This window comes from Tamandua tetradactyla, chromosome 2, assembly GCF_023851605.1.
Source record: "Tamandua tetradactyla isolate mTamTet1 chromosome 2, mTamTet1.pri, whole genome shotgun sequence".
NCBI lineage: Eukaryota > Metazoa > Chordata > Mammalia > Pilosa > Myrmecophagidae > Tamandua > Tamandua tetradactyla.
This window is the reverse complement of record NC_135328.1, coordinates 164381052-164404872: the sequence shown is the minus strand read 5'-3', so window position 1 is coordinate 164404872 and position 23821 is coordinate 164381052. Positions and strand designations below refer to the sequence as shown.

Below are 23821 nucleotides of genomic sequence, written 5' to 3'. Positions count from 1 at the left end.
AATATTAAAAAAAGAGAATTTAGGAATTCTTTTCCTGTTCTCACCCCTATCAGTTATTTGTTTTTATTTTCTCTTCAATAAGAAGGTAGACTTTTTATAGATTTTTATCATTTTTCCTAAAAGAAGATTTCCCTTTCAGGTGGTAAATGCATATCATCTTCGGGTAAGAAGAAAGAATCCAGTGACTGGCAATTATGTGAAAATGAGTTTACAGCTTTATCTGGTTGACAATAGAAGCTATCTTTTGGACTTTAAAAGCATTGATGGTAAGGAAGCTCTGAGAAAATAAAACTTGGCAGTTGCTAAAAAGGTATTAAGATCATTTCAAAGACTTAGTGGTTAGGTCTTCTAGACTGGTTTTTAAGTAATCTAGATTTGACCAAAATACGAAATGAAAGAGACCACAGGCACGTGGAATATATCTTACCCAAAAGAAGTGCTTTCTTAAAGGCATGAAAAGTCATTTGAAGTATTGTCTGTGTAAAAAAAATAAGAAATAATGGGGAAGTGATCATTAGCTGATGTTCTCGGGTTCTTTGCCACATTCCTCCATTAATATTTTATTACTTTTAGGATTAGTCTAAACTTCCCCCTTCATCAACTTCTCTTATTCTGGGTGGCCAGAATGGTCAGATAGACTGGTACTGGGATTTGGGTTTGACTTAGGTAGCATATACCAGGAGCTGCAGTCTTCATGGGAAGTGGCCTGTCCAAGTTCTTAGTTTATGCCAAGTGTCAAACCACATATGATTATTCAATTCAGATGCCCAAGTGGATAAAAACAGAATGAACCAAGGGTCAGGTGCTAGATTGAATGACAGTGGAACTGAGTTTAGAGTTAGGGAAATTGTTTTAAACAGAGCATTTAAATTTTATTCTTGAACTACCATCAGCTGTAGCAGAGTTTATATAGTCTGCTTCATCAAAATTACCTAAGGCTGTAATTAAGATGCATTTTAGATATGTTCCTTTACTGTCCCTACCTCCCTTTGTTTCCACTCTATAACTCTCTTTTAGTGCTTGAAACAGTGAGACAGATTTGAGTTTGTCTCTCGTCTCTTTGCTAGTTAACCTCACATAAACTCTTATTTTTTTTCCCCCTCAAAATCCTGGTTCATGGCATTGCTCTTTGTGTGTACCAAGCAGCGAGTGTTTTTCTCTAACAATACCAAATCAGATTCTCTGGAAATGAGTTCTGGGAAACCAAGAATTTGTGGCCTCCTCCAAAACCACCACAATTCCACAATTAGGTGAAACTTATGCACCTAAGTTTCAGGAATCATTATTTTTGTTATCTGAATGATTATTTTTTGTTGGTACACTGCAGGAAAATAAGCAGCCAAGGAAGTGCTTTCTTCAAATGCAGGATAAGAGTTTCAATTCAATATTAATGCCAAATAGTATCAATATTGAAAAGGATTTAGGGGCCATATTTCAGCAGTGTGGAAATACTGTGATTAATTAGTAATGTTGGCCATGATTGTGGAAAGGCAGAAGTATTGCCATCCCTGCTCTTAAAACCCTGAAATTAAGACATTTATTATCAAGTGGCTCTCACTTAGATGGCATTTATGTACTTGATATTCTTAATACAGTAACTACAGAGGCGGGATTAGGCAAATAAACTTTCATATAAATTGTTCTTCTTTGGTCCATTTCAGATGAGGTGGTGGAACAGAGGTCTGGGTCCTCAACCCCTCAGCGTTCCTGTTCTGCTGCTGGCTTACATAGACCAAGATCAAGTCTCGATTCCACAACTGCAGAGAGCCATTCCCTTTCTGGCTCTCTTACTGGTTCCTTAACTGGGAGCACATTGTCATCAGTTCCACCTCGCCTGGGAAGTCACACCATGGATTTTTTTGAAATGTGTGCCAGTCTGATCACTACTTTAGCCCGTTAATGATATGTCCTTAAGTTTCTACCTTTCTGTTCTTGCACTGTGAAGAAATCAGATATTTTCTTTAAATTATCATTTTACTTCTGGGTATCACATACTCTGCAATACTAGTTGAGAGACATATATATATCTCCAGGGGACATTCAATGCCATGGGAATTACTGAAAACAAAAAAAAGTGTGACATTTTATTTATCTGTAGAAATTTGTGATTCTATTTTGGCTATGATAAGTTCACATAGACAGTATCTTTAATAGGTGAACATCAGTGAAGATTGTTAATTTAAAATTGTGAGTTCACGAAAGATAACACATTTTCAATGATTGCAATCCAAGCGTGGTTTGCTTGGCAAAGTCTCCTTTAATCCAGTTTACTTCCTTAATTTTAGCAGGCTTTAAACTGTGTTCTCTTGAACAAGGCTAAAAAATAAAACAGCCATTAGTAAGATAGTATTTAAATGTTGAAATCTTCAAAGACTGCTCTTAAAATTTCAGAAGCCAAGTTCTTCTGGCAGTTTTTGTAAATACTGCCTACTGTTGAACAGAAGAGCTGTGGTCCTTTAACAGGCAACCACAATTTCCAGGTTCCTTAAAGAGAGCTGTAAACAACTCAGGGTTTTATCTTCAGATTTCCCTGAATAATTTATTTATCCTAAGAGTTTTTAATATTTGGAATTGTATTAGAATCTCTAGAATTGCAACAACCTTTATCTTTTCCTTCAACTTACGTCATTATAAAACCTGCCTTCAAAATTTTTGGCTCTATCTTTTTTGGCACGTAGCCAAGAATGATAAAACTAGGCAGTTAAATGAAACAAAGCAAATTAATAACAATCCCTTAAAAGAGAACTCTTACCTTTAATCTTTTATTGTGTGTACATTCCCCCATGGGGGAAGGGAGTTAGAAACCTTTTATATCCTATAATGCTGATTCTTCATTTGAAGTTTACTTTTGTTCATTGTTTGATCCTCCAGTGGCTGATTGACTTTGTTTTTCTGGTTCCCCTTCTTTGTCCTGTATCTAGGTTGTTAGGGATTCAATTTGAAAACACTTTTGTGTACTTCTGAAGTTTGATAGGCTATGACCTTCACTGTTGAATCTGATAGGGCAGGGAAGTCTTAAACATTAAAAAAAAAATCTCTCTTGAATAAGTATGTTTTGTTTACAAACATATGTATTCACACACTTGTGCTTTTAAAGAAAAGCCAAACCTTGTTTTTCATTTTGTGCCTTTTTAAAAAAGGGTTTGATAAAACTAAACAAAGCAGGGTAGTTAAAAATAGCTTATTGATTATGTTTTGTTTTAGTAAAAGTATTTAATTTTAAAATTATTTGTAATTTATCTGACTTGTATTTATCTATTCATTTTGTTTAATATATCATAATTAATAATTTCATCCCCTTACCCTAAAAAAGAATAAGCTCTTAAAAGCAAAAGGTGACATTGCCTTGACACATTTCTTTTTGCCAAAATCATGTTTCTACCATTAAGCAAATGGGAATGCTAGACCACCTTTTTCTGTGTCTGTTGAAGATGAATATTTCTATCTTTAAATAGTTCTTGTATCAGGAGATTGCAGTGTGTCACATATTTGATACTGTTTTATGGAACATTTTAAAAATGGTGTTAAATATCTTCTACTTCTGACTTCTTAATACCAAAATAAATCCTTTGCCAATTTAGGAAGGACATGTGGAGGGGGGACGGGCGGGTGTGCAGTTACAGTTTGAGATGCTTTTAAGTTTTAACCTTCGAAAGACTGCCATCTGGTGGCATCAAAAGGTAATTATTTTAGTGATTATTTTTATAGAGATAAGCAGTTCTGTGGTATTAGTCTGATATACATATAGATATGGCATAAGTTGGGCCTCTGAAAATGTATAAGCTCCCTCTTTGGGAAAAACAGGGCCACCTCATAATATTTGCTTTACTACAAATGGGATGACTTTAGAAATAAGGAATTAATCTGTTTCCTTATTCCCAGTGACAACATTCATGGTAATTTTACAGGTAGAGAACTAGCAGGAAGGAATCTGGCATTTAGCTTCATTAGTCTAATGAGTCACTTATTAGAAACTAGTTCTTATCAAAATTGATCTTTATATGGATGATCACCATGTTTTTGGGAATTAAAGTTTTATCTTTTTCATTTTTGCCAGTATTTATGAACATCCACAGTTTGATAGCTACCTGTTGAATCTTAAGAGAACCAAAGGTCACTGTTTTAGTTTTTCTTTGCCAGAATTTTTAAAGCACAACCATTCTTGGAATCTGGATGATGTAGGAAATTGGTTTGTGCAGAGATTTCAGGGGGTTCACTCCGGAATACTAGGGGCTACAGCAATGTCATAGGAAACTTTTTGTTGCTTATGAACAAGGAGAAGGAAATAATCCGCTAATCTAACTCTTCTTGCCACATTTCATTCTTTTAACTGATTAATTATGGATGTGGTATATAGATCTGGACTAGAAACAATTGATTCCAGTTAAGATTCTAGAGAAGAGCATCTGTTACTAGGTTATAGATAGACCTTAACTATGTCATGGATTGGAATCCACGTAGTTCTAGAATAGCAATTCCTAAGTGTATTTTGTGATTTGTTCTGTAAAAACAGAACTCCACAGAGTAAGTCTGGAAAATATTACATGCATGAATATGACAAGGTATATGAGCAAAATTAAAATCATTTTTTTAAAAATTTAATGTTCTTTAACCTGGCTTTGCCCAAACTAATTTAACCATAAAAACTTTTTAGCTTAATGTTCCATGGGAAAAAGCAAATTTGGAAAATATATTTTTAATGTATTTATAGAAATTATTGTGCCAGATTGCCATAATTAGGGTGGTTAAAAATGAAATTAAGGTAGCATTTCCTTTGCTTTCCTTATTGATTGTTAGAGGGAATCTAGTTCAAAATCATTTCATTTAACTTGCAGACATGTTCATCTTGAGAGAATGTTAGACTAAACAGTATTTTGTATATCTGCAGTTTGTTTTGCAGTGTGGTGGTTTTCTTATTGGGGTTGTGATACTGTTTGATATTGTTTGGGTGCAGAATTTATTCTTTTTGTGCGTTGATGGATAACTAAAAAACTTTAAACAATTTTTATTTTATAAGAAATCAGGGACTCATGTTTATGGGTCTATAGGTAATGGGCATGTCATTGACACTTTAAAATTTGTACAGTCAGTATTTTCTAAACGCTTTTATATAGGGCATTGTATTTAAGATCTAATTCATGTCAGGCGTTAATGTAGGAACAGACAACTTCTCTAATTGAATACCCAAGGAGGGACATAGAAAAGCTATTACAAGTTTGGGGAGTGGGGGGTAAAGGGGGTTTCAACAAACCTTTTAAGGAGGCATTTTTGTAATCTCTAGTGTTTGCATTCTTTATGCTAGCCGTTGATAAAGAGAATCCTGGAACCTAAATTAACCAGAAATAACAGTGTTAGTGTCTTTATATCTCTGTTATACTAAATGTAACAAAGTCAATTCCACATTTTGGCAGATAGATTTTCTATGGCAGTTACATGATTCGATCTCGCTTTCTCTTATTCCCTAGCCAGTCTATTCTCAGGGAATACAAATTGATTTTTAATATTAGATGAAACATAATTTAGGAAATAAGCATAGACAACTGTAACAGATTTTTGACTATTTGGATGTATCTGTAGCCTCTGTTGTGTGGTATATTGAATTGATAATGAGCACATTATCTTCCATCTGTAAAATGTAAAATTTTTGAACACATTTACCACAGGCACTGCATCTTTGTTTAATAATATATACCCTCTTAATGACCATGAAATATCAGTATGTAAATGCTAGACCTGTTCATAATTTTGTTTGTTTGCTTTTAAAGATCTAGATCTTTTCAGTCTGGCATTTTTTTTTTACCTGGTTATTCACCATGACTTGTTAAGTAGGAAATATAATTTATTTTAATAGTAGTTCTCATAAATTCTATTTAAAATTCTGAATAAGGTGTAAGTGCAATCTGTTGGTAAGTCATGTTTTAAGTTGGCCCCCCCTTTTTTTTGTACTAACCCTTAACAGGTGAAGAATAGAGTAAAAGGTCTCTAAGGTAACTTTGAGCGTTAAAGTTCCTTCTTTTTTACCCTTTCATATGATTTGAATTATTGCTCCCTTCTTATATATTTAGTTATATTTTTCTATACTAGTGTGAATATTCTATATTTGATGCATTTTAAAGATAGAATACATGAATCCTTTTCTGACTATATTGCCCTCGTGAATGGAAATGGCAAAAGTCATGCAGAAAACCAAACATTAAAAACATAATATCCGGTGGGCCACAGTGACTCAGCAGGCAGAGTTCGCCTGCCATGCTGGAGACCCAGGTTCAATTCCCGGTGCCTGCATATGCAAAACAAACAAACAAAAAAACCATAATATCCACTTGGCAGATAGTACATTAAGTAAAACACTAATTAGGAGTGATACAAGTTTTCCATGTATTTTTATAGTGATTTAGATGCAGAGTGTTTCCATATTTATTAATTCATTTAATACATTACAGTAACCTTGTGAGATAACCAGAAAAAAATATATTCACCATTTTCCTGATGAAGAACCAAGATCAGCAAGATCTTCATAAGCCCTAATGTCATGCAAGTATTCAGCAGTGATCAGTGCTCTTTCCATTTTTCCTCGGGGTAAGAAGGGTCTAAATGAAACATCTGAGTAGTTTAGTAATAAAAATAAAAAGAGATGCCTTGCTTTCAAGTCTTAAGAGTAGCATAATAGTATTAACTAAATATTTCTTAGGTTATTTGAACCAGTTGATTTTACAATTTATATGTATTATCCAAAGTATTTATGATTAACATTAATTTTTATAATAAGTATTTCTTCTAAGTTATAGGGAGTGTTTAAAAAAAGATTCTTCCAATAATTTTATTTATATGACTGTTGTAGCATAATTTTTTTAATGAAAGCTTAGCCCTAGCTCATATCTAAATTATCATTGTTTTTTACTATTATCTGAATTAGATTTTTCTAAATTCTACATACAGATGGATAATTTTCCATTTTGTATGTATATAAGATGGTAAAACACTATTTTCATAGAGTGTATTTTTTTTATTGAACTATCTAATTGTTAACAGCTTAATAGAGATTCCTCAAACCTTATAAAATTTAAACATATGATTTGTTTGATGAGCTTTAAAAATTAAACTTCTTCAGCCATAACATGATAAGAATCACTCTGGGTCTAGAAGTTATCAGACTGTGCACCTGTATTAATTTTGCAGGCCAATATCAATGTTTACTGCTAACCTTGCATAGCAATGCCAGTTTGCAGCTTTGACTGTGTGTATGTGATTTTTGGCATCTATGGGTTATATCTAAAGTAGCTTAGATTTTATAGAAGTAACTCATGATTATTTGGATAAGCAGGATAGGTAAATTTCAATTACATTTAAATGCAGTGAAGGAAATCCTAGAGTAAAGCGTTCTTTCCTGAAATAAATGCTAAATAAGTATTTGTAAATTTTCCTAGCATGAAAACTTTTTTGAATATACATAGAATTTGACAAGGTTCATACTGTGTGATTTTTTTTTTAATTTGTGGTTTGCTACTTTGTGTTGATTTAAAATTTTGAGGAGGAACAGAATTTTCTAGCCAAGGAGAAGTGTAAATGGTTAAATTTTTCACTGCTAATTTAAATATGCATATTTCACAGCTGAAAGTCCCTCATAAGTTTTGTTACAAAGGAGGGACATTTTTCTAGACAGATAACATTTTCTTAAAATGGAAAAGAGAAACAGATCCACTGTTCTAAAACAAAACAAGACAAAACTGTGCCTTCTCCCTTAAATCATAGAAACAGTAATAATTAGTCAAAAACTGAACTGTTTTTTTAATTTTATGTAAAATTTTTTATTTTCATAAATAAAAAAGATAACTCATTATTAAATGTATGCAACAGAAACCTCTTTACATTTATTAAATCTCCAAAATTTCCAATGCCATTTCAAACAGTATTATATAAAATGGAATATTTCATTAACATAGTATCACCTTGGTTGACTTAATAGGGTGTTATTAGTTTGTAACCTGTCAGAAGGCAGTATACCAGAAATGGAATAGCTTTTAAAAAGAAAATTTAATAGGTTACAAGTGTATAGTTCTAAGGAAATGAAAGTGTCCAAATTAAGGCATCCAGGGAGAGATAACTTTAATTCAAGAAAGGCCGATATGTCTGGAATACCTGTGTCAGCTGGGAAGTCATGTGCTGGCATCTGCTAGTCCCTTGCTCCTGGACTCAGTTGCTTTCAGCCTCTGTTCCTGTGGGGGTTCCTCACTTGTTTCTCCAGGGATGACTTTCGTCCTTTGGCCTCCAGGGATGACTTTCATCTTTTGGCTTCCTTTGCCTCTCTCCAGGTTCTGGCTTACTTAAAATCTCATGGCGGGGCCACGGTGGCTCAGCAGGCAAGAATGCTTGCCTGCCATGCCAGAGGACCCGGGTTCGATTCCTGGTGCCTGCCCATGTTAAAAAAAAAAAAAAGAAAAATCTTATGGCGACCTCTCCTGGACTCCAAGCATCTCTAAACCTCCATGTCAGCATCTGTGTAAGCTCTGCTCTGAAATTCCTGCCAGCTCTGTCACTTCTGAGATTTCTCCAAAATGTTTCCCCTTTTAAAAAATTCCATTTGAAACCTGGAAGGGGTGGTTCACTTCTCCATCTAATCGAAGACCACACCCACAACTGGGCACATCACATCCCCATGGAGATAATCTAATCAAAACGGTCTGCCCTCCAATTTTGAATTAGGATTAAAAAGAAATGGCTGCCCCTACAAAATTGAATCAGGACTAAAACACAGCTTTTCTGGGGTACACGATACTTTCAAATTGACACACAGGGTATTTTTATCTGCCCATGTCAGAGCTGGCAATCACTGATTTCAAGTAATACCAATATTTACTGAGTTTTATAGAAGCATTGAACATATTTTTTCCATTTCTATATGGTACTGAAATTCACAAAAATGTTAACTTTGAAAATTTAGTAACCAGGTAAGTAAGAACTAGTGCCTAAGATAAGTATGTTATATAGGCAAAGCAATGAGCAGGCATCAAATACTGTTTAAAGTTTTGTCAGTAAATGGCATACAGCAAACAGGGCAATGATTTTATGGAATAAGGGCTGCACAAATACGAGATTAAATAAGACCTATTTTTCTATAGTCAAATAAAATTAAATGTCTGTTTAGTCAATACTCTACTTATTGTGGGAAATGCGGTTTCAGATATAAAATTGACACTGTAAGGAGTAATTAGCATTTCTAGATATTAAAACAAAATCTCACTGATTCTTTATAGCCTAAGGAAGGTAAAGGATGATATGTGGTTTCAGTAACTATTTGAAAACAATCTTGATTCCAAAAGGCATAATTATTTAATATATTCTTTACAATGAAATGCATATTCCAATATCAATACTTTATGCATTTTCCTCAGGATAATGGTATTTATTTCTCACAGAATTGCTATGTGGATTCTAGGCTCAGCACAATGCCTGATACATAGTAAGCTTTCAATAGACATACACTACTTATTTTAATTATTTTTATTATTTGAATATGTCTCATTTATAATAGAAAACCTGGGTAAAGCCCCCGAGAGCAAAAGAAGATATATCTACAGATGAGTGACTAAAGTATTATGCATCTAATATTTCTTAAGTTTGTGTATATACTAAACTAATTTGGTTTTAAACATTACAATCTATTTTAAAGATGATACTGTATCTATATTTGTTAAAGTATTACACAATGCAAGTCTGACAAGATACGTATATTAGAAAACCATATAAAAACGATTGCTGAAATTAGGTAATGAAAGTATTTTACTCTAACTTCTGTGATTGTGAAAACCTTGTATCTGATGCTCCTTTCATCCAGGGTATGGACAGTTGAGCAAAAATATATATGAATAAAAAATAGATACAGGAGGGACAAAGGGTAAAATTAACTGGGTAGACTGAAACAGTGGTCAGTGAGAGGGAGGGATAAGGAGCATGGGATATATCAGTTTTTTGTTTTTATCTCTTTTTCTGGAGTGTTGCAAATGCTCCAAAAAATGATCATGGTGATGAACACACAACTATGTGATGATACTCTGAGCCACTGATTATGGACTGCATGCGTGTGAAGATGTGTTAATTTAAAAAAAAGGTGAGCTATCAGTGCACTTCAAGACAACATAACTCATTAAGTTTAAAGTTTTTCTTTCCATCATGCAGTATTTGACGTCTTAAAAAAACTTTTTTATCCTATCTTCTCTCATTTAGAAACACTCAGATCTGTTACAGTTTCTGTCCTCTAAATAAAAACCCCATTTAAAAAAAAAGTAAAGATCATCACAGGTTTATTGAGACTAAGCACAGGGCTGTGAGAATAGGAATGAGTCTGTATGTGGTCTCAAAATACCTATAAATGCTGATTTTCCAGTAAATGATACATTCTATTTTATGTGATTTCCTGATCTTTAACCACAAGTGACTTTTTTCCAACAGAAAAGATAAATGACTTAGACCATAACAAGTCTGCGCTACAATTAATATAATGATGAGAGAAAAGAACTGTCTCTGTTAAAAAGCAATTCTTGTGGTATAAAAGAAGTGGAAGGCAGCTATGCTCACCACTTGTATATATGTTATTTTTCACAAAAAAAGAAGGAAAAAAAGTCGATTCTGATAATAAAAATATTTAAGCCCTCTAGCCTCCTATATTCTGGAGCAGCTAGAAAGGAAAATATGAGAGGATAGTATAGTAGCCCATGACAAACTCTGGAATCTGTCCTGTAACTACTTGTTGAAGAGTGCTTTGAAAACTATTGCTTTCTTAATTCTTTGCTTTGTATGTATATTATACTATACAATTTAAAAAATAAAAAAAAAATCTTTGCATGAAGGAAAAAAAAAAAAGAAGTGGAAGGAAAATAAACTTTTTTGGTGAAGGCAGAAAAACATATTTGAAGCCACATAATTTTGACCTATAATTTAATATATTTACCTGAAACTACCCAGAGTTCAAAAAAGATTCAACCCCCAAATATAGCCTTTAGAGGCACAATAAAATCTTTAGAATGTGGTCCTGATAAAAAAGGAAAGCCTGGAAACAAAGCATGAAACATCTCTACTATATTAAAAATCAAGAACAGATAAACTGAAAGCAGATTCCCTCTGAATATAATAACTTATTTTATAGTCTTCAGAGAAATCATTTTAAGAAATCAGAAGTCCCATGGTTTATCTTTAGTAGTACAGAAATTCAAAGGGCACATTTTATCAATGTATTTTAGGAGTGTAGCACTCAAAGTTTTCTTCTGAGGTTTGATACCTGGTTCTTTCACTTCTTCCTCTGGCTTGGATTTGATCAGCTTTTTGATAGAAATTGGCTGTTTCATATGCCAGTGCAGCAATTAGTCCAGGACCATGTTTTAGTTCAGTTCAAAAATCTCAACTGCGTGTGTGTGGCAGGGTGGGGGTGGGGGGATAAAATACTTTTACTGCCAAAAAAAAAAAACTCAGCTGCAATTTTTAAGCTTCAATGGACTTCTTTTGCTTCACCTTCCCTTACATTTTCTTTTCCAGCCAGCCTTGAAGCATATTTGGCATACCATAAAACAACATTAAATCCCATGGAAACTAATTCAAAAACAGTACCCTGCTTGGAACTTGGAATCTGTCCTAATAACATATCAGTCCACTTAAGTTTTTGAATATATTGTAACTTGCTTTCTTGGGTAGACTCATCCAAAGAATTTATGAACCCTTATAAAAGTGGAAAATATGAATCTGCTGCATTCTTCATCATTTTTGGATTACAGCTGAAAGCAGTTCAAGCAATCATGCCCTGGATGTTTTCAAATCATTGCACACTTCAGAAGCAGCAGGGCCAGCAGCCACACCACAGTAGTTAAAAGAGACAGGAGCTGTGGCTTTGAATGGGTTTCTATGAAACCAGTGGGTCATTTTCCATAGATGTTGTCTGAGGGCCGTCCCATGAGCTGTGAGTGTCCACTTACTGTTTACCATCTAGCATCTTTCTTCCCTGCCTGGGTACTGAACTTTGCACCAGGCGGCAATCCTGTGCAGGCCTGAACTCTATTTTAATTACTTATTTTCTAATTCCTTTCATATTTCCTTAGATCTGCCTTCAACAAATGATCAGGTTGTTTGTGTTTGTCTGCTTGCTTTCAGGTTCTTTTGGCCAGATCTCACCCTAATCACTGTCAGAACTTGCTCAGTAAATGCGTTTTTCTATTCCTTTCATGTTGCTTACTTTTTAAGTCACCTTGGTAAAGGCTTGACTCTGTGTCATATTTTAAAAATGAATGCAATGTATAGCAATCTTTATGTTTCAACCCTTTAAAAGTTTTGTTAAAAGAAAAAAAAATAATGCAGAGCTATGAACAAAATCTAATTTGGAATCTGATCATTTCGGCTGCTGTGGCAGCTGCAAGTTACATAAGCTTATTTAATTTTTCTCACAAAATATGGGTAATACTTAACCTACCTCACAGATGTGTGTGAGAAATTGAAGGGTCCTGGTTTAAAACATGCTGGATTTACCATACCCATGTTTAATATAACCCCCCCACACACCTTTTTTCTTTTATAGATATCTTTGATACAGATAGGATAAGTATCTTGATTTTTAAATAAGTCTTATGTTGTAGTTTAATATGGTGGTCAAAATATTTAATGCCAGTTTCACATATTATGGTGTTCTATTTAAGTGACTTAAAATTTCTTGAAGACATCAAATATTCAAATATCAAACTTGTCTTTTGCTGTGACAAATATGGGTTTTGAGGACTTTCTTAAAATGTCAGCTGAAGCTGCCTTAATGTACCAAAAAGCTTTCTCTTAAGACGGTTCACAAACATCTGTGGTTGTAGAATGTTCTGAGTGTTAAATGTAAAGCTGTTCTTGAACTGTGAACTCTATAGTAGTCTTTTTATTATTTTAGGAAGAATAGTGTTCTTATTATATATTTTTAAGTATCACACAATAAATTTTGAGTGCAACAAATAAAACTGAAAGTTAATAGCCATTAGGTTATGTCCGGGACAATCATTAAGATATTATAGAATCTGATGTTATTCAATTTTTTTTTCAAGAACATCTTGCATTTATTCTTTCTTACCCCATTTTTGCAAAAGAAAAAAAAATCCCATATACTGACTGATAAAAAGCACTTGAATACATATATATATATATATATATATATGTATTTTTGTTTTGCACGGGCAGGCACCGGGAATCAAACCTAGGTCTCCAGCATGGCAGGTGAGAACTCTGCCTGCTGAGCCACCATGGCCTGCCCACATATCTATTTTAATTGTTGAAATTGGGGACCACTTTTTATAATTGGCTTGGGGGTGGGGAGAGACCAGGCTTCCTGTGCCCTTGTATTTTAATAAAATTTCAGTTTTGTTTGTTATGTGCTTTCTGTGAGTGTTAAATGACCAGTGGGAAGGATTTGTCTTCCAGTAACTGTAAAGATGTCTTCTGAATTGCATAGCATTTCATAGGTACGGTTTTCCCTAGTTGATATTTGCACTGTACAAAACTTATAAAACACAAAAGATAAAAGAAGCCTCTGATTGCTTATAACTTTTTTCACAAAATTAAAGTCACTGGTTAATTTGAAAGCCATTTTGTTTCTGTTCAGTCATTAATATTCAACATGCCAACTAATTGTTAGAAAGTTTTTATCAAATAGATTACTTGTGACTCACTGGAGATTTCACGCCATCTCTGCCCAAATTTTGTCTTTGTTTCACATTGTAGTTTCTAACGCTAGTCATTGTATTACTTTTCTATTTCTGCTGTAATAAGTTACTGCAAATTTGGTGACTTAACAGATTTATTATCTTAAGACGAGTTCTGCCAATCAGAAGTCTGGTAGGCTTAAGCTGGTTTCTTCTCTTTGGATCTCACAATGCTGAAAACCAAAGCATTGGCAGAGCTGGGCTCTAGGGGAGAATATGTTTCCAGGCTTGTTCTAGTTTGCTAGCTGCCGGAATGCAATATACCAGAAAGAGGATGGCTTTTAAAAAGGGGAATTAAATAAGTTGCAAGTTTATAGTTCTAAGGCTGAGAAAATATCCCAATTAAAGCAAGATTGTGAAAATGTCCAAATTAAAGCTATAGAAATGTCCAATCTAAGGCATCCAGGGAAAGATACCTTGATTGCAGAAGCCTGATGAAGTTCAGGGTGTCTCTCAACTGGACAGGCACATGGCGAATATGGTGATATCAGCTAGCTTTCTCTCCAGGCTTGCTTTATGAAGCTCCCCTGGGGATGTATTCCTTCTTCATCTCCAAAGGTCTCTGGCAGCATGGGCTCTCTACTTCATGGCTCTCGTCATTCTCCTGTTGCTCTCGTCATTCTCAAGCTTTCTCCAAATTGCCTCCTCTTTTATAGGATTCCAGTAAAGTAATCTAGACCCACCTGGAATGGGTGGAGTCACATACCCCTCTATTCAAAAGTTAATAACCACAATTTGGTGAGTCACATCTCCATTGAGATAACCTAAGCAAATTTCCAACCTATAGTACTGAATAGGGATTAGAAGAAATGGTTGCCCCCACAAGATTGATTTAAGATTAAGACATGGCTTTTCTAGGGTACATAAATCCTTTCAAAGCAGCACAAGGCTTATTCACATTGTTAGTAGAATTCAGTCCCATGCTGCTGGAGGATTGAGGTCCCTTGCTAGCTATTGACTGGGGTCATTTGCAGCTTCTGGAGGCCACCCTCTTTCCTGACTTCATCTTCAAAGCCAACAATATCCAGTTTATTCTTTAAATCTCTCCTACCCCTTCTACCACCACATCTTTTAAATGGGTTCCCTGACTTTTCTGCCTTCCTCTTCCACTTTTAAGGCCCTATGTGATTAAATTGGGTCTACCTGGATAATCCAAGCTAATCTACATATTTTAAAGTCAACTGATTGGCAACTTTATCTGTAAAATCACTTTTGCCATGTCACATAACATATTTACAAGTATACCACTCGGGGTAGGGCCAAAATCCTGTTTACCCCAGCCATAGATCAGGAAGAGAAAGACCTAGGAAAACTTGTGCTAACAATAGAAGAGAGGGCAAATAATGTAGGTATGATCCTGTGTACTTAGAATTGTCATCTTCTATATTTGCATAACTAAGTGCAATTTTTGGACAATGTACTAATTTTAAAAAGTGAAAGAACAATCAAGACAAGTGAAGATCTCAGTTTTCGTTTTCCAAACTTTAAAGAGTTGAATGGATTTGTTTTTATTAGCAAAAATGGTTTTCTTTTATTTCCTAAATAACAGTGTTGTAGTTTGCCAGCTGCCAGAATGCAATATACCAGAAACAGAATGGCTTTTAAAAGAGAAAATTTATTAAGTTGCAAGTCCACAGTTCTAAGACCATGAAAATGTCCTAATTAAAGCAAGTCTATAAAAATGTTCAATCTAAGGCATCGGGGAAAGATACCTTGGTTCAAGAAGGCCGATGAAGTTCAGGGTTTCTCTCTCAGCTGGAAAGGCTCATGGTGAACATTGCACCATCTCCTTGCTTTCTCTCCAGGCTTGTTTCATGAAGCGTATTCCTTCTTCATCTCCAAAGGTCTCTGGTTGCAAAGGCTCTAGTTGTCATTCTCGTCATGCTGTCGTGGCACTGCTCTCTTGGAATCATGTCGTTCTGAAGCTTTCTCCAAAATGCTTGCTATTTTAAAGGTTTCCAGTAAAGTAATAAAGACCCACTTGGAAAGGTAGAGTCATATCTCCCTCTAATTAATAACCACAATTGGGCAAGCCATATCTCCATGGAAGTCTCCAACCTAAAGTGCCAAATACGGATTAAAAGAAAAGGCTGCTTCCACATGATGGGGTCAGGACTAAAAACATGGCTTTTCTAGAGCACATAATCCTTTCAAACCAGCACAGCAGGGGTACTGGGTGTTTATTGTAAGAAATTTGAAAAGTACAGAAAATGTAAGGAAGCTGAAAAAAAAACCTCTTGTCTTCTACAATGCCCACTGTAACAGGTCTTATCCTACTGTAGGGTGTGGGAGAGGGCTACAATTGTCTGGTTGCCTAACGTCTCACTAGGTAGTAAACTGAATTCAAGCACGGTTTGGTCTCCGGTCTAAGTAGACTTTAAACTGATACTGACTTTTACTTATCCTATGTCTGTTTTTCAACTGATTTAGAATCCAGTGGAGAAAAAGTTGTTATTAGCAGCTTTAATTCAAATTTCAGTCCCCCAAACTAAAGATTGGCCTTTTTCTTTATAAAACTTAGAGTTAGTTCTCAATATGATCAAAATGCAATTTATTATTTCTCCAGAACCCTGTTGCTTCACCTGTATTCCCAATCTTTTTTTTAATTTTTATTAATAAAACCAATCAACATACAACATGAATTTTTTATCACATAATTGTATATTCATCATCATGATCATTTCATAGGACACTTGCATCAGTTCAGAAAAAGAAAACAGACTAAAATTCATACTTACCATACCCCTTACCCTTCCGTTTCATTGATCACGAGCATTTCAATCTACTAAATTTATTTTAACATTTGTTCCCCCTATTATTTATTTATTTTTTATTAATTAAAAAAATATTACAAGAAAAACATTCTTAACATATGCTCATTCCATTCTACATATATACTCAGTAATTCACAATATCATCACATAGTTGCATATTCATCATCATTTCTTAGAACATTTGCATCAATTCAGAAAAAGAAATAAAAAAACATAGAAATAAAACGAAAACAGAAAAAAAATTATACATACCATACCCCTTACCCCTCCCTTTCATTGATCACTAGCATTTCAAACTAAATTTATTTTAACATTTGTTCCCCCTATCATTCATATTTATTCCATATGTTCTACTCGTCTGTTGACAAGGTAGATAAAAGGAGCATCAGACACAAGGTTTTCACAATCACACAGTCACATTGTGAAAGCTATACCATTATACAATCATCATCAAGAAATATGGCTACTGGAACGCAGCTCTACATTTTCAGGCAGTTCCCTCCAGTCTCTTCATTACATCTTGGCTAACAAGGTGATATCTACTTAATACATAAGAATAACCTCCAGGATAACCTCTTGATTCTGTTTGGAATCTCTCAGCCATTGACACTTTGTCTCATTTCACTTTTCCCCCTTTTGGTCGAGAAGGTTTTCTCAATCCCTTGATGCTGGTCTCAACTCATTCTAGAGTTTTTCTCAATCCCTTGATGCTGAGTCTCAGCTCATTCTAGGATTTCTATCCCACGTTGCCAGCAGGTCCACACCCCTGGGAGTCATGTCCCATGTAGACAGGGGGCGGGTGGTGAGTTTGCTTGTTGTGTTGGCTGGAGAGAGGCCACATCTGAGCAACAAAAGAGGTTCTCTTGGGGGTGACTCTTAGGTTTAATTTTAAGAAGGCTTGACCTATCCTTTGTGGGGTTAAGTTTCGTATGAACAAACCTCAAGACTAGGGGCTCAGCCTATAGCTTTGGTTGTCCACACTGCTTGTGAGAATATTAAGAATTCAACTTGGGGATGTTGAATTTTCCCCCATTGTCACCATTCCCCGAAGGGGACTTTGCAAATACTTTTCCACTCCTGATCAAATCACTCTGGGATTCATCAGGGCATCACTCTGGACAAACCAACAAAATCTCATGTCCTACCCAAGGTTCCATGTACTTATGTTGTTCAGCCAACTATCTACATAAGTTATATTAGGGTCAAAATATAAATTTTATACCAAATAAACATTTTTTGCTTTAGTCTCACACGTAAGTTGAAATTTTAAAATATTAATTACCATCTATTTTCAGCACCCTGCAGCAATGACATTTCCTTTGTTCTTCCTCATGCGAAAACATTTTGTAAATTTGTACATTTAGTCACTATCATTATACACTCTAGGCATTCCTAGATTATACCATCTCAATCTTTATCGTCTTTCTTTGTGATTTCATTTATGCCCCCAGCCCTCCTCCCTCTATCATTCTCACATTCAGCTTCATTCAGTGTTTTAACATAATTGTATTACAGTTAGGTCTTATAGTGCTGTCCATTTCTGAGTTTTTATATTCAGTCCTGTTGCACAATCTGTATCCCTTCAGCTCCAATTACCCAATATCTTACCCTATTTCTATCTCCTGATGGTCTCTGTTACCAACGAAATATTCCAAGTTTATTCACTAATGTCAGTTCATACCAGTGAGGCCATACAGTATTTGTCCTTTTGTTTTTGGCTAATCTCACTCAGCATAATGTCCTTAAGGTCCATCCATGTTGTTACATACTTCATAACTTTATCCCGTCTTACAGTGCATAATATTCCATCGTATGTATATGCCACAGTTTGTTTAGCCACCCGTCTGTTGATGGACATTTTGACTGTTTCTATTTCTTGGTAACTGTAAATAGTGCTGCTATAAACATTGGTGTGCAAATGTCCGTTTCTGTCCTTGCCCACACGTCCTTTGAGTAGAGACAGCATAAAAAACAGATGTCCTGTTTTTTAATCCATTCTGCCAGTCTATGTCTTTTATTGGGGAGTTTAATCCATTAACATTTAGTGTTTATACTGCACAGGTAGTACTTTCTTCTACCATTTTGCCTTTTGGATTTTATATGTCATATCTAATTTTCCTTCTTTTTACCTTTACTCATAGTCTTCCTTTCTACACTCTTCTCCACACCTCTCTCTTCTGTCTTTTCATATCTGTCTCTAGTGCTCCCTTTAGTATTTCTTGCAGCACTGGTCTCTTGGTCACAAATTCTCTCAGTGATTTTTTTGTCTGAAAATGTTTTAATTTCTCCCTCATTTTTGAAGGACAATTTTGCTGGATATAGAATTCTTGGTTGGCAGTTTTTCTCTTTTAATAATTTAAATACATCATCCCACTGTCTTCTCGCCTCTGTGGTTTCTGCTGAGAAATCTATGCATAATCTTATTGGGCTTCCCTTGTATATGATGAATTGTTTTTCTCTTGCTGCTTTCCAGATTCTTTCTCTTTGACCTCTGACATTCTGATTGGTAAGTGTCTTGGAGTATGCCTATTTGGATCTATTCTGTTTGTATGCTGCAGTTCTTGGATCTGTAATTTTAAGTCTTTCATAAGAGTTGGGAAATTTTCAGTGATAAAATTTCCTCCTTTTCTCCTCCTTTTCCCTTCTCTTCTCCTTCTGGGACACCCAGAGCATGTATATTCATGTGCTTTATGTTGTCTCAATTCCCTGAATCCCTGCTCATATTTTTCCATTCTTTTCCCTATATTTTCTTTTGCTTGTTGGATTTCAGATGTTGCATCCTCCAGTTCACTAATCCTATCTTCTGCCTCTTGAAATCTGACATTGTAGGTTTCCACTGTTTTTTTCATCTCTTCTACTGTGCCTTTCATTCCCATAAGTTCTGTGATTTGTTTTTTCAGACTTTGGATTTCTTCTTTTTGTCATTCCTTGCCATCTTTATATCCTCCCTCTATTCATTGATTTGGTTTTTGATGAGATTTTCCATGTCTGTTCGTATATTCTGAAATAATTGTTTCAGCTCCTGTATCTCATTTGAATTGTTAGTTTGTTCCTTTGACTGAGCCATATCTTCAATTTTCCTAGTGTGATTTGTTATTTTTTGCTGGCGTCTAGGCATTTAATTACCTTAACTAGTTTATTCTGGAGGTTGCTTTCACTTCTTTTACCTAGGGTTTTCTTGCTGGATGAATTTGTTGTCTATCTGTTCTTTGACATTCAGTTCAGCTTTATCTGGACCTCTAGCTTAGGTTTCGTTTAACAGAGAAGTTTTCAGTTTTTGTTTTCTTGTTTCTTGCCCTGCATGTATGGTGCCTTTTTCCCACCACCCTTAGGAGGTCTACTTAGGTATTATAGACCCCAGCTGGATTTTCCCAGACCAAACTGGCCTCCTATCAGGAGAAAAGAGTCACCTGTGTCAGTTTTCCCTGAGCGTGAGATCCAGCAGGTTGAATGACTTTCCTGTGAAGTCTTTGGGCACTGTTTTTCTTATCCTGCCCAGTATGTGGTGCTTGTCTGCCTGCGGGTCCCACCAGCATAAGATGACGCAATACCTTTAACTTTGGCAGACTCTCTCTGCTGGGGGCGTGGTGGAGACAGAGAAGAGGTTGTAGGCTGGTTTTTTCAAATTACCAAGTCCTGGTGTCTGAATTCCTTAAGGGAAGGATTCCTCCTGAGTTGGGCTTCACCCCTCCCCTGAGGAAGGCACAGGCTCCAGATAAGGCCTCAAACGAGCTTATTTCTGCCTATACCTGGCGCAGTTGCAGCCTGAGAAGCCCTGCCGCTGTATCTGAAGGCAGTCAAGCCTTTGTAGAAATGCAGCCACAAAAACCTCTGTTTCCTTTCTTTCTTTTTTTTTTTTTCTTTTTCCATCAGCCCTGACCCCTTGGTGCCAGAGCAAAAATGAGCGACCTCTGCTTTGACCAGGTTCACCTGAGCTGGGGGCCTATTTTTAGTAGTCATAATGTTAATTAATTCCACAGTTGGGTTTGGTTGGGCCCAGCCCCTGCTGCTGGTAAAGTCTTTCTCCTTTCCCTTCTGGGAAGCAGCCTGTGGGATAGAGACATCGGCCACTGTGGCTTGGGGAACTCACGGTTCTGGGGGGGTGCTCATAGCTGGTCCAGCTGGTCCAGACTGGGGTACGCTGTGTGTCCGGTCACTGACATGGCCCCAGGAGCTGTTCTGTACTGTTTCTGGTTATTTAGTAGTTGTTCTAGAGGATGGATGAACTAAAATACGCACATTGCTAAGCTTCCATCTTGGCCCACAAGTATTCCCAGTCTTTAATACGAGCCTTAATTTCATCTCCCCAAATATCTCCATAGTTCCCTAATTCTCCTCTTTCACCTTTACATCTAATCAGTCACCAAACATTGTTTCTTTAACTCTGTAATACTTCTAATGGAGTACCTGTACTCTATATTTCTGTTGCTGCTGTTTTGAATTAAAGTCTAATACCCTTTGGCCTAGAATATTGCAAAAACAACTAGTCACTTCTTTTTCTAATCTTTCCTCTTTTTTGCTGTGACTTTTTTTCCCCCTCCCTAAACATCTGGAATTTTCTTCCTGCTTAAAACCTTTGAATGGCACTCCACTGTCTAGAGGAAAAAGTCCAGGTTCCTAAGCATAATATGTGAACTCTGTCACATTCTAGTCCTGACTTACCTCATTCCAAACAGCTTTTCCCATTTCCCACCAGACAAACCATACTCCATTTACCTTGAACTTCTTCCTAGTCACCAGATACAACTTATCTCTGTGCCTTGCCTAAAAAATACACTGTATTTAAAGACTGAGCATTGGTGTCACCTTCTCTGTAAAACTTTCTTAATTCTCTAGGTATTCCATTCATACCTTTATTGTAATTATGTTATTTGTGATAGTCTCTTTATCTCCCTCTCTGAACTCTGTGATTACCTTTGATTCCTGAGTATCTTCTAGAATAAGCTTGGTTTTATTGGTAAGTGCCATTTGGAATATGACAAAGAAAACAAAAGATCCTAAAAGCTTAAAAAATAGTCTCAAAGTAAAAAGGATGAGGCCATTGCAACACATTCATCACACCTTTGGAGGGCAGAATCATCGTGCTTAAATAACTGAGCAAAAGTCTTCAGTGTTTTCAGTCGAAGGCAATGTAGAATTTATCTCATTGACATACCCAGGATGTCATTAAAAAAAACAGAATGTTATTTATAGCTCAGCTTTATTTTTCTTTACTTTTATATAAATGAAAATGAAGTGACTTTTAAAATGAATTACAAAAGAAAAACAATAAAAAATTAAAATGAATTACATTATTTAAGTAAATGTTCAGGTATGGGCAAAATAATGGCAAACTTTCCCTATTTTGGGCTATAGGATATTTTACAATTATGCAGACTATATATTATTTAGATTTTTTTTTAGATTATAGCAAAGCATATCTTAAAATGTTGTTGGATACGTTTAAGAATAAATTACTTTTCAGCACATTATTCCCAGAGGAAACCAATGTTGAGCAGCATTTGCCTGATTTTATTTTTGTGGTAAAGCACAAGGTACTTTTTATATCTTGATTTTTAAAGACTGAGCCATAATTATTTTAAGATTATACTTTAAGCTTGAGTATTTAAAAGGTCTTGGTTAAACTGTTTACTGTTCAGAATTAAATTATACCCAATTTAAATGCACGTCTTCTAGAAAATTACAAATACTAGCTAGTATACTAGTATTAGAAGCAAACAAACCATCTATACAACTGACTAAGTACCATAAGGCATAATTTCTAACTTTGAAAACGGCTCATTAAACAAGTGCTCAAATGCTAACAGACAGTTTCACATTTTCTTGAACCAGCAGTAAAATAGATTTGAAATGGGCATTTGAAAGATAACCATTTAGGAGTAAAAACAACATCTAAATGTGAAGGATTTGTTTTTCTTTATCTTTTTTATATTCCAAACAAAAAATGTCCACAGATTCACCAAGGCATTTTGAGAAGTAAACTGAAACCGATGTGAAACGGGACTGAAATCTTAGATTTCCTCACATGAAGCCCAGTCCGTCTGATCTTGATTTTCCTAAGGTGACCAACTTTGATGCCTAAGGGGAAAAACACACATACAGACTGAAATACAGGCATACTTCATTTTATTGCATGTTGCTTTATTGTGCTTCATAGGTAACTGCAAAGTTTTTTTGGTTGTTTTGTTTTTTACAAATTGAAGGTTTGTGGCAACCCTGCATTGAGCAATTCTGTCATCACCATGTTAGTACAAAAGGCTCAGATGATGGTTAGCATTTTTTAGCAATAAAATAATTTTAATTAAGGTATGTATTTAGAATTCTCGGCTTCAAGTATAAAATCAAACCACTTACTTGAAATCTAGATGTTCAATTAGCACATATCCATCTATAGAAAGAAAAATCACTTTTACTAATATGAAAGCTATAGAAACGATGCTTTAAGAATTTTTTTAAAAAGTAATTCAAATTTTTATTTGAAGTTTTATGGGTGATAAGCCAATAAACTTACATTTGCCTTCAGAATTGCGACATATCACTAGATTCTCTTCAGTGACGTCAATGACCTCCAGTTCTTCTCCAGGGGTTATTGGCAAATCAAATATTCCCTTTCTTGAATTATTGGAACATGCCACTGCTGTGTTGATGACAATAATCTGTTTGTCATACTGAAATTAAAAGTTACTAATCAGAGAATCTGTATGTGGTTTTTTATTCTTTTCCATTATAACAAGATTAACGGAGGTAGATACTTACCATACACACTTAAAATAAGTCATCTTAATCTATTAGTTAAATTTAAATTGAATTCAAAAGTTAGTAACTTAAATGTTTTGACAAAATACAAAAAGTGCATCTTTTCCATTTTCATACAATATTATTTTTTTGTTTTCATACCTTTAAAAAATGAAAAAGCCAATTAAAAAAATTAACAGAGGATATAATATAATAACCTCAAGGAAACCCAAGATGCTAGATATTGATTAAATAATATCTAAGGGAATAGAAAATAATAGCAAGATATGCAGTGAAAGAAAAATCACTTGAGGGAATAATAGTAAAATGCCACCATATTATTTGGTCTGATTATACATACATATTTTTTTCTTCCTCATGCAGAAACATTTTTAAATTTGTACATTTAGTCACTATCATTGTACACTCTAGGCATTCCTAGATTATACCATCTTAGTCTTTATCATCTACCTTTCCTTCTGATTTCATTTGTGCCCCCATGGCTCCTCCCTCTATCATTCTCACATTCAGCTTCATTCAGTGTTCTAACATTGCATTACACTTAGGTAGTATTGTGCCATCCATTTCTGAATTTTT

The 23821-nt window shown here is 35.1% G+C and overlaps 2 protein-coding genes and 1 pseudogene across 5 annotated transcripts in view; 1 reads left to right on the top strand and 2 right to left on the bottom strand.

Annotated features, from left to right (window-relative positions):
- Positions 1 to 11282, top strand: part of PRKAA2 (protein kinase AMP-activated catalytic subunit alpha 2) — a 129303-nt gene extending 118021 nt beyond the window's left edge. For all 4 annotated transcript variants that reach the window (XM_077149521.1, XM_077149525.1, XM_077149523.1 and 1 more), the window contains 2 exons: positions 140 to 266; positions 1662 to 11282. In XM_077149521.1, the coding sequence (XP_077005636.1) occupies positions 140 to 266; positions 1662 to 1900 (366 nt within the window). In that variant the 3' untranslated portion in view covers positions 1901 to 11282. The remainder of the gene's footprint in view (positions 1 to 139; positions 267 to 1661) is intronic.
- On the bottom strand, positions 11224 to 12035 carry LOC143657796 (BRO1 domain-containing protein BROX pseudogene; annotated as a pseudogene).
- Positions 12036 to 20479: 8444 nt separating this feature from the next.
- The window catches only part of FYB2 (FYN binding protein 2), a 140269-nt gene continuing 136927 nt past the window's right edge, over positions 20480 to 23821 (bottom strand). The window contains exons 18-20 of the mRNA XM_077149519.1: positions 23001 to 23157; positions 22844 to 22877; positions 20480 to 22567 (exon numbers count right to left, since the gene is read on the bottom strand). Coding sequence (XP_077005634.1) covers positions 22546 to 22567; positions 22844 to 22877; positions 23001 to 23157 — 213 coding nt within the window. The 3' untranslated portion in view covers positions 20480 to 22545. The remainder of the gene's footprint in view (positions 22568 to 22843; positions 22878 to 23000; positions 23158 to 23821) is intronic.